This window comes from Peromyscus leucopus, unplaced genomic scaffold, assembly GCF_004664715.2.
Source record: "Peromyscus leucopus breed LL Stock unplaced genomic scaffold, UCI_PerLeu_2.1 scaffold_1401, whole genome shotgun sequence".
Classification (NCBI taxonomy): Eukaryota; Metazoa; Chordata; class Mammalia; order Rodentia; family Cricetidae; genus Peromyscus; species Peromyscus leucopus.
Window position 1 is genome coordinate 19583 of NW_023504558.1, and position 12057 is coordinate 31639.

General features: G+C 39.8%; 1 gene segment (V, D, J or C); it reads left to right on the forward strand.

Annotated features, from left to right (window-relative positions):
- The first annotated feature begins 1513 nt into the window (after positions 1-1513).
- Positions 1514-10680, forward strand: LOC114688586. The segment is given in 3 exon segments: positions 1514-1559; positions 1641-1994; positions 10373-10680. Coding segments are annotated over 3 exon segments (708 nt in total).
- The last annotated feature ends 1377 nt before the right edge of the window (positions 10681-12057 follow it).

The following is a 12057-nucleotide window of genomic DNA, read 5'->3' on the forward strand; positions in this document are numbered from 1 at the left end:
CCAGTCTTTTTATTTTAGAAACAACATTGCATTTTATGTGTCCTTCCCATCCCACATGTCGCTTTCCTCTGCTCCTGGTGTCCCAACCCTTCCTTTTTGTCATGCCACATGCACTCTACATCCTGTGTAATTATATTTTTGCTTCCATTGCAAGATTGTAGACAGATTTCATTACAGCTTCCTTATAATTGTTAAATTTTGTGAACCAGACCCCAAACTATCACTTTTCTATTTCCCAGCACCACTTTGTTTGTTTCTTTGTGTCTCCAGTAGCTGTTCCTTTCATATTCATTTTATCTGTATTTCATCAAATGCAATCCCTTCATACCTCAAACCAAAATGAACCTTTTTTAATGTCTCTGCTTTTAGAAATTAAACACAGAAAAGAAAATATTACAGTCCTAGAATCACATATGAATAGAACATGCAACATTTGTGTTTTTGTATTTGGGTGAACTCATTCAGCTTATTTTTTCAGTTTCATATTTTTTCTAATTCCACCCATTTACCTGTAGATTCTATTATTGATATTTTGCCATGGAGTAGTATTCTAATGTCTATGTCTCACATTATCATTACCTATTGTCTGTTGTTAGACATCTATGCTGTTACCATTTACTCAGCTTTTGTCAATGCAGCAGCAATGAAATTGAATGTACAAGTGTCTCTGTAATAATATGTAGAATGATTTGAGTATAAGCTTAAGAACTATATAACTGAGACATATCACAGTTCTATTTTTTATTTTTTGAAGCAACCTCCCAAATGATCTCTAAAGTAACTATGCTACTTTACAATTCCATCAACCATGGATAAGAATTAGCCTTCTCCCATATCCTACCTGTATTTGCTTTCTTGTTTATGGTTATTCTTACTGGGGTAAAATCCAAACTTAAACTTGTTTTAATTTGCATTTCCTTGGTAGATAAGGACATTGGTTGGAGAACACAGAGAAATCAACCTTGAAATTAACAGGAAATTCTCCCTTCTGGCTAGAATACCTAGCAGATGGCACATACTCTTACCCTATACAAGAAGTCTAAAATCTCTGTATCTTTTTTGTGAAAAAAAAATGTACTAAGAGGACTCATTTAGGAACTCACTTTTAGCCCCAGTGCATCATGAACGTGGTAGAAACATCAACAATTTGAGCTCTTTGTGTTTTCCATTCAAAAATGCAGGGTAATGAACCCTGGATGAGTGACAGAGTCAGAACCCTTCATGTTAGAGCGAGGATCTCTCCTCTCAACTTTGCTGCATTGCATTTGACTCACTGGAAGTGTTGTGTATGGAGGACCCTGGTCTATGTGTTACCTACTCTCTATGGGGTGCAGACATGAACTCCCCAGAGGACTCCTGTGTGCCCCATCATGGACTGGTTCTTCTTGAGTCCTAAATCTTAAATCCACCATCAGAGTCAGCACCTGGAGAGGGAATGCAAATCTCTCCTGGCTCCACCCAACCCTGGGTTGAAAAGTCAAAGCTGGGCCTGGGCACTCACTGGTGTACAACCATGGCCAGGCTTGCTTCCTCCTTCCTGCTGCTGATTGTCCCTGCATGTGAGTGCCAAGGCTCTAAGGGATGAACTTCCGTATGCTCAGCCTGTTCCAACCTTACCCTCTGCTTTCTTTTCCCCACAGATGTCCTGTCTCAGGTTACCCTGAGGGAGTCTGGCCCTGGGCTGTTGCAGCCCTCCCAGACCCTCAGTCTGACCTGCTCTTTCTCTGGGTTTTCACTGAGCACTTCTGGTATGGGTGTGGGCTGGATCCGTCAGCCCTCAGGGAAGGGTCTGGAGTGGCTGGCACGTATTGATTGGGATGATGATAAGTACTACAACCCATCCCTGAAGAGCAGGCTCACAATCTCCAAGGACACCTCCAAAAACCAGGTATTCCTCAAGATCACCAGTGTGGACACTGCAGATACTGCCACATACTACTGTGCTCGGAGAGCACAGAGACACAGCCTCGGTTGTCAGCTGTACAATATTTCAGGCTGGTTCTCAGCTCCATTTCTTCCTAATACAGGACAGGGTGGTAGTGGGTGCAGCACATCTTTCCTGCTAGCCTCTGGGGTTTCCTCTTGACTTTGAGCTTCAGAGCCCTGGTTTCCTGCTAGGTCCCTTTTCAGATGTTCAGAAATAAGTGTCTGCCTTTGTTTGGCTTTATAAACATAAAGGGTATCTGGTGCCTAACCAGTTGCTTCAGATCAGTGGTTTCACCCAGGTTTTGGTGTTACATCCCCACAGCAGTTTATTCCAAATTATTGTAATGTTTGCCTTCAGTTAACAAGTCGATATGGGGAAGATGGCATCAGTGAATCAGCACACATTTGTTGAGTCTTTGGACATAGGAGTCCCATGGACCCATTATCCCCCCAAAAATCTCAGGATATTGCCAAGGCTATTGGTTGCTCTCCTCAAACTGATGATAAGGCCACCTGACTGAAGACAACACTATAGATTTAGTGAATGCAGAGAAGTATAACTGGTGTCTAACTAGAGGCATGTTTCTATTGACTAACATGCAGAGTATGGGAAGGTACTTTGCATGCTATTGGAAGAGAAAGTTAATAATCAAACTATCTACAAACTCTGTGACTCACAATGGTGACCTGGCTGTAAGACACGCTGGTGCAATAGGGGCTCAAACATTGGTGATGTCATCAAGCATTCTGTGATTTAATTTAAGGCCCACTTCCTGATATGAGACCCATGGCCAACAATCAGAGAGTAGATAGGCCATGGCCTTAGAGGAAAATCAAATACTACTTTTCTGATAAAGGAATATAGCAATAAAATGATTCCTAATGATATTCCCATAGATACACACAAAAATGCCAAATCATCCATCATCAGAGGAACTTCTTTCAGTAGATGGGAACTATCTTAGAGAGCCAAAATGGACAACATGCACAGAGTGAAAGATAAGGGAGCACTTAGTCCTAATTGGGTTGTCTTCATCAAACTGTGCCCTCAGAACTGAGAGACCAGTACCGAGGAGGGGGTGGGAAGATTGCAAGAGCCAGAGGTGTTAGATGACTCCACAGAAACAGTGTCCTCCATCACAGCAGGAATGATGCATGTATGAACTCACAGAGTCTGTGGAAGCAAGCACAGGGCTTAAATAGCCTCAAACCAGATGGGTCTCAATGCTGAGAGCAGGAAGTGGACTTGGGCTTTCACTCTGAACCAAGAAGCTACCTGTTAATTGTACCAATGTACAAAGGAAAAGTTAGTGTTCTTCTATGAAGTCTCAATGGCTTTATTAACCTCACTTTAGGGAAAGTCCCATGCCCAGAGATTGGAGAAAACAAAACCAACAGAACGATGTTTTGTAGTGTTTTTGTCACATACAGGTATGTTTGGGCATTTTTTTATTGTCTTGTTAATATTCATTTGTATATTTTAGTTTCTGGTTTTGTGTTCTTGTGATTGTGTGTGTGTGTGTGTGTGTGAGAGAGAGAGAGAGAGAGAGAGAGAGAGAGAGACAGAGAGACAGAGAGACAGAGAGACAGAGAGACAGAGAGAGAGACAGAGAGAGAGACAGAGAGAGAGACAGAGAGAGAGAGAGAGAGAGAGAGAGAGACTATAGAGTTTGTTTTGTAGGGAGGTGCAGAGTTTCTGGGAGAAGTTGGGAGAAGGAAAATGTATAATGCCTAAAAACATTTTTTTTTCAGTAAAGCAAATTTAAATAAAACAAACTGGAATCTCTCCACATACATTTGTGTATTGATTGTTATTGAAGACATTGGAACATTGTGGAGAGACTAAATGTGTTTGTTTCTGGCATGTACATGTACAACCAGGTTGGAGAGTTTCCCAAATATTTCAGTTGCCTGCTGCAAACTAATTTCATGTCTCATCATTTCTGTTTTCCTGCATTGACAATAACCAGGTTGGAATCTGTGGACCTTCCTAAATGTTTCACTTCTCAGAAGTTTTCTCAGAACATGTGCAGAGTCATCATAGAAAAGTGCTCCTGTCTAGACATCCTTGAGCACAGATACAGTCAGACAGGTCATTGTCACTACCAACAAAACCATTGCTATTTCCATGGTGTTTCTTATGAAATTCCGAGGCTTCTAGAACTTTCCTTATTATTAACTGATCAATCTCATCATTACCTTGTTCTAGAGGTCCTGGCCGACCTGGATGGCATCTGATATGTGTTGTATATATATATAGGATATTTCCTATTTCTGATGATTTCCTGTAATTGTATTAATAATGAACTTAATTCTGTATTATCAGGAATAAATTCAGCAGTTTCAATATGTAAAACAACTCTCTCTGCATATTGGGAGTCAGTGACTATATTGAGGGATTCTGTGAATGGACTTTGAAGCTCTTTACTTAAGTCTCCTGATTTGTATCCTGCTTTCCCTGATTTATTTGCATCAGTATAGAATGTGAGGACTCCAGAAATTGGCTTTTGTCATGCAAAGTGAGGAAGGGCCCATTCAGTCATCTTTATTAATTCTATTCTCTTGCTTTTGGGATAATGGTTGTTAATCTCTCCCAAAAAGTCACTGCAGGCTCTCTGCCAGTATTCATTATCTTTCCAAGGTGAGGAAATTTCCTCATTAGTTAAATGTACTCCACTTTCTGCTAGGTCCATTCCTGTCAACTGGTGAAGTCTTAATTTTCCTTTTTGAATCAAATCAGAGATCTTATCTATATGTCATTAACTTCTTACTTGGTTTTTGTGGTAGAAATATCCATTTCAATACAGTATCTTACTTGTGAATCAAAATACCTATGGGATATGTCTGTAGGGGAGTATGATCAGAATGCATTTAAGTTCCGGATTCACATGATCCACATGTACTTTTTGTATTGCCTTTTCTACTAGAGTCAATTCCTTCTTGGCTTATGCCTATAATTCTCTTGTTCTATTTAATTCTTTGTCCATTTTAGAGTATTAATCAAATTTTGTAGTCCATCTTTAGGTATTCCCATGATACCCAGTAAATTGGAAATGTTTCCTAACAATTTTTGAAAATCATTAAGAGTCTGCAATTGATCTCTCCGTTGTATCTTGGGGTCTAATTTTTTTTAGCTCTATCTTATATTCTCAGTAATGAATAGAATCTCCTCTTTCTATTTTTCATGAGCAATTTGCAGTACCCAGATAGGCAAAACTTTTTTTACTTCTTCAAACATGATTTCTAATGTGCCTAACTTTGGATCAGCTAATACGATATAATCCATATAATGATTAATTATGGATTGTGGAAACATCACACAAATTATTTCCAATGGTTTTTGGACAAAATATTGGCACAGGGTAGGGCTGTTTAACATTCCCTGTGGAGGACCTTCCATTCATATCTCTTGACTGGCTGGGAATTGTTATAGTTAGGTACTATGAAGGCAAATTTTTCTCTATCATTTTTTTGTAAAGGTATAGTAAAGAAACAGTCTTTTAAGTCAAGAACTGTTTTAGATCATTCTTTGGGTGGCAGAGAGAGCAAGGGTATCCCAGTCTGTAGGGAGCCCATTGGCTGAATCACCTTATTAATAGCTTTCTTACCTGTCAGGATTCTCCAGTTACCTGACTTTTTTTTTTTTTTAAAAAAAAAAAAAACAAATATAGGAGAATTCCAAGGGCTGGTAGATTCTTTAATGTGTTGAGCATTTAACTGCTCTTGAACCAGCTGTTCTAAAGCTTGTAACTTCCCTTTTGTCAAAGGCCATTGTCCAACCCAGACAGTTTATTAGTTAGCCATTTTAAAGGTAAGGCTGTTTGCATTTCTGAGTGTTTAACAGCAGTTGTGTTTTGTTTTTGTACAGCCTGAATGGTCGGTGACTGTTTCTTATAGCGTGTTATGATATTATTCCTAGAAACACACATTGGTCTGTATTCATTTTCTTAGAGTGTAAGAATTTTAATCTGTGTATTCTACTGTTGTAATAGATCTCGGCTCCAAAGATTCACAGCTACATTTGCTTCATATGGTTTCAGCCTTCCTCTCTGTCCTTCTGGCCCTATGAATTCAACCCATCTCGAACTCTGCTTTATCTGAGATAGGGTCCAATCCCTAGAAATTGGACATCTACCTCTTGAAGTGGTCAATTCAAGTGCTGTGATTTTGGTGTAATTATTGTCACATCTGATCCCATGTCTACCAGGCCCTCCAGAACAATGCCTTTAATTCGAATTCTAAGCTTTGGTCTTTGTTCATTTATGGAAGACTGACAAAATATTTGTTTTGTTATGTCCTTTGGAACTTTTGATTTATCTATCAGAGCTGTTATATTATCCAGTGCAGTATTGCTCTTTACACTAGACACTGGGTTATTTAATTGTCCTGGAGAGGAATTTCCTCCACATTAGCTGGAAATGTTTGGGCCACAATCAGTTTGGAGACCTGCAAGAGGCCCCTTGAGGCATTTCGTAATGTTAAAGGGTTGCCTCATATATCTATTACTGATCTGCACTCATTGGTCCAATGTTGGCCTTTGCTGCCTCTTCTACAGAATCCAGAAAGTTTGGGGTCTCCCACTTGGGTTATTTATAGAAGGAATACTTCTTCTAGGAGCACCCTATACACAATTTTTACTTATATGATCTGGTGTACCACATTTAACGTATTTGGTACCCTGGCGCCTTGATCCACCTCTGGGAATTGCCTCTCCTATTCAAGCCTCATTACTACAGTTAAGAGACTCAACACCATTAATATACTGAATTCATTCTTCCAATGGAGCTGATTTGACATTTAATGGCATAAGTATTCTTTTGCATTCTGTATTAGCATTGTTAAACGGCAAGGACTTAGTTAATATTTATCTTAATTCTTTATCAGACACAGCTTTCATTATAACTGTGGTCAGAGTTTGTAAAAAATTATTGAAAGATTCTTGAAGTCTCTGTTATGTCTTTGTGTATATCTCAGTTGGTGTTTCTGATTCTGGAATTTTTTCCCAAGCATTTGGATTTGCTGTACAGCCTAGGGATATTGTATGCTTATCATAAGTGGCTTGTACATTCCTATTATTGAAACACCCCTCACCGAGAATTTGATTTTGGGAGATCTCAAAAACTCTGTCTCCCCAGAGCTTCAAGGTCAAAGAAGGAAGAGCTAAGTACTACAGTCACCCTGAAGACTGTTTATCTCATACTAGAATGGATTCCTCAACTGAAAAACTAAGACCTGACAACCTCATCTCATGGAGAGACAATTCCAAGTCTCTTCATCCAGTCTCAACCCCAGTCAGGACAGAGTCATGTCCAGAACTGGAGAGATGGAAGGACTTCAGAACAGGGTTCCAGAGTGGAGGTTCCATATTTCTCTCTATGTTTTTGTAGTGACAGACATGGTTCCTTCATTCCTTTGAAAATATTGTCCTGCTGGATGAGAGGGCTATGAGAAACACAGCCCTCAGCAAACAAACAAACAAACAAACAAACAAACAAACAAACAAACCAAAATACAAACGCAAATGTTCAAGAATTTAAAAGTATTTTTACAGAAGAGTAATACTGCATAGAATTTACATTCTTTAGCACATTTTTTCACTATTGCATATACTACAGAAGTAATTATACAATCATCAACACATATTGCAATATCTATACCAATTTATTCAATTTAATGTCTAAGTTCAACATTCATAAAACACTGTTAATCCTTTTGAAATTACCAAAGTTTTATTTTAATATTTTATGTAAAGCAAATAAAACAGAGGGATGATTGTGGGCAAGAGTACAGCGAAATAAGACTATTTGAATTATATTACAAATACATAATAAACACTGTTGGGTATGGATTCCATCTCATGGAGCAGTCCTTAAAGCCAAATCAGATATTTGTTGTTTAGTCCCATAATTTTTGAGCCATCATTGCCGTAGCACATTTTGCAGGTAGTGTAGATTGTAGATCTAATGATTTGTGGCTGGGTTGTTGTTTACATTTCTCTTTTGGTAGCCTAGAAAGAACCTTCCAGTACCAAAGACACCTTAATGTAGGGGTGAAGGTTCTATGTAGGCATCAGCTCAACCTATCCATGTTCAATGAGGTGTGTGTGTGTGTGTGTGTGTGTGTGTGTGTGTGTGTGTGTGTCTGTGGTCTTAAGCAATGGGGCCTCCCCAGAGACCTATAGTGAAACAAATACTAATGGTCTTAAAGAAGAAAAAAATAATAAAATGACTTCTAATGACACTAATGATATTTTACTATAGTCATAGATCAGTGCCTTATTCAGCCATCAGCAGAGAACCTTTTTCATGCAGCAAATTGGAACAAAAATCTAGACCTACAGCTAGACAATTAAGCAAAGAGTTCTTGGAACGCACATCTATAAATGGGATGCCTCTATAAAATCTGATCCCTCAGAGCTCAGAGATCCCCCTGGAAGAAGAGTCAGAAAGAGTACAAGATCCACAGGGGATGTAGGACACCAGGAGATCAAGGCCCTCTAAATAAACCAAGCACAGGTCACATGAACTCACAGAGTGAAGCAACAAGCACGGGGCCTGCAAGGGTCTGCAAAAGGTCCTCTGCATATATATTACAGCTTTCAGCTTAGTGTGTTTATGGGCCTCCTGAAAGTGAGAAGGAAGTGGGGCTCTGATTCTTGTGCCTTCTCACTGGGCTCTTTACCTTTTGTTTGATATCTTGTTCATCTTCAGTGTGATAGCTTTTATTTCTGCTTATTGTTTATCTTGTTGTATTTTATTATCTCTCAGAATCCTGTTCTTTTCTAATGAGAAACTGAAAGGGAGTGGATCCAGATAGGAGAGAAAATGGGGAGGAACAGGGTTGAGTAGAGTGAGGCAAAACTGTACTCAGGATGCATTATATGATAAAAGAATCTATTTTAATAAAAGGGGCAAATAGAAATAAACATGAAATAGGATGCTATAAAAAACCAAATACATAGTGAATAAAAGGTGGTGCTAAAATTCTTTCTGATTTCCTCTGTTTTGTCTCTTTCATATACTGTAGCCACTCATACTGCTAAGGATTCCACCACAGCCCATTATATAGGAGGAGGTTACATGGAAGCAGAGTCTCCTTTTGCTCATGAAAACCAGTCCAGCTCTCACCCTGCAGCCTTAACAGATGATCCCAGCGATGGGTTACCACCTCCCCTGACTCAGTGATCAACACTGAACAGGGAAAACTCACCATGGATTTGACACTGAGGTGGGCTTTCCTTGCTGATTATTACATTTTAGTGATTTCTTTATTATTCTCTATTTTGTTATTTCCTGACATATTTTCTCCTCCTTCCACTCTTCGCAGTCATTCCCCACCACATTCCATCTCCTCCAGACCCATTCTGTTTCCGTTTCCCTTCAGAAAAGTGCAGGCCTCCCTTGGGTATCAAACTAACACCTCATAACAAGTTACACTAAGTCAGGGCACACACCCTCATGTCAAGGCTGCAGGAGGCAACCAAGTAAGAGGAAAGTGTCCCAAGAGCAGTTAACAGATTGAGAGACAGTCCATGCTCTCCCTGTGAGTAGTCCCACAGGAAGACCCAGCCACAGCCAAAACATATGCAGAGGACCTACCTCAGACTCATAAGTCTCCCTGATTGGCTTTAGTCTCTGTGATCCCCTATTATTCCTCCTTAAATTTTTTAAATTGAAGTTCTTTAGAATATTTTATGTAAGTCCTGTTACATCAGACATGTATTTGTAAATATTTAGCTGTTCCTGAGATTTGTGTTACTTGTTCCAGAACAACGACTTAGAACATGAGGTTCACTGCTGGACATGTTATCACATTTGATAAGAATCTCTTGGAGGGTCAAGAGCAGGGTTCCCTCTTTTTAATCCCCCAAGCCCTGTATCTTTTGATAGGCACCCATCAGTTGCTGTGAGAATCAGGCAGTGAAGAGCAGCCTGACTGCTGGTGAAGGAGTGGACATAATTCAGTTTTATATTTCTCACAGTCATAGATCCAGTGCTCATGTGTCTCTGAGGAGGGGCATGAGTGCCATGAGATGGACGTGATATGAAGGGCTTGAGCCAACAGCAGCCCATGCATCTGAAATTCTTCATTGTTTGATGGTCCCAGAAATTCATGCTGACAGCAGCAGGACAGCCCTGATGATGGTAAAGCCCTGTCCAGTCACTTGTGATGAAGTGTGTGTGTGTGTGTGTGTGTGTGTGTGTGTGTGTGTGTGTGTGACTTGTGGAGACAGAAAATCACATATCCTCTGAATCTGCAGTTTCCAGGGTCCTTTTGGAAGGACTCAAATCAGAACATCATCCAAACAGACACAGAAAAATAAAATACACAAAAGTAGACATTTACTTCCTTGGATGCTTTCAATCTGTCCCAGAGGTTTTGTTGTGTTGTGTTTTCATTTTGATTTATCTCTAGGAAATTAAAAAATATTTAATTTCTTTTCCAGTGCAGCTGGTTGAGTCTGGTGGAGGATTGGTGCAGCCTAAGGCGTCATTGAAACTCTCCTGTGCTGCCTCTGGATTCACCTTCAGTGACTATGCCTTGTTCTGGTTCCGCCAGGGTCCAGGGAAGAGTCTGGAATGGGTTGCTGCCATAGGCTTTAAAAGTAATAATTATGTAATCTTCTATGCTGATTCAGTGAAAGACAGATTCACCATCTCCAGAGATGATTCCCAAAGCATGGCCTACCTGCAAATGAACAATCTTAAAACTGAAGACACAGCCACATATTACTGTGCCAGTGAGACACAGTGATTGATTTGTCTTCACTAGGAACCCAGACAAATTCTCCCTGCCAGGTATCAACGACCAGCAGGGGGCGTTCAGCACACATAAAGCCCAGGTGCAGGCTAATGGTTATTTTTCTGTTATCTGGTTGCCCTCTCCATCTGTTGCTTTTCTGGGGATCTTCTTTATAATTATAGACTGTAGGAATTGATCATGTCTCTAAATAAAAAAAATCCCGTTTTATTAGATTTTCTTGAAACAAATATGTCACCTTGTCTCACCTGAGCAAAATCTAGAAAGCATCTATGAGGGCAAGAGTGATTCCCTGGGGTCACCAGGATCAGCTGCGTAGGAAGCTCAGGAAACTCAGACTTTCTCCTCATACTGAGGATTGGACAGACCCTCGATTGGAACAGTGTTAGTAATTCAAGGGATCCAAGTGGAAGGGTCCACTGACTTCCCAACCCCCTCTCCTCTTCTTGAGGACTGTACATATAAAGCTAAGAAGTGATAGTATAGGTGTAACCCTCTTATTAAATAAGAAACACAGAGCCAATGCAAAGATGAAAGTCCAAGAGGTCAGAGCAATAGCTAAGAGCTAAAAACCTTACCCTTTACTGTCACTCTGTCCTTCTCCGCAAGGGAGCTACTGCCTGTCTATTTGTCTTTTTTATAGACATTCTATTCTGCCTTCTCATTGGTTGTAAACTCAACCACATGACCTTTTCATCACTGCCTGTCTGTACAGACCTACAGGTCTTCTGTGGTTGATATTGAGATTAAAGGCGTGTGTCTCCATGCTGGCTGTATCCTTGAACACACAGAGATCTGCTTAGCTCTGCCTCCCAAGAGCTGGGATTAAAGGCATGCACCACCACCACCCAGTTTCTGCTATGGCTTGCTATTAGCTCTGACCCCCAGGCAACTTTATTTATTAACATACAAATAAAATCACATTTCAGTACAATTAAAATATCACCATATGATAGACTTGAATTTATAATCAAATTCTTTCCTTTCATCATTGTTTCTTCTTTTTCTCTTCTCAATTAGATAATTTCAGTTCTGTCCCCTGTGCACTAAACTCAGATCCCAGGCCCTCATCTGGAGTTAAGGGATGACTTTCAGTGTGAGCTGGGCAGTGTCCTCCCTGTGTCTTGTACTGTGGATTCTCAGCTCCTGATCTGACTTCTTCTGTTATGAATTCATTCTCATATATTCAGAAGTTTCCTGGTTAATCTGCTTCCAAAACTCAAAGAGTGAACTGTTATAAATTGATTGACAACAAAGACTTGAACATCCCCATGTTGATGATAATGTGAGAATATGTTTCTACCAATACTGGGTATTTTGGTGAAGGTATTTTTGATCGTGTATAAATTCGAATAGCCACTTGCAAATGAA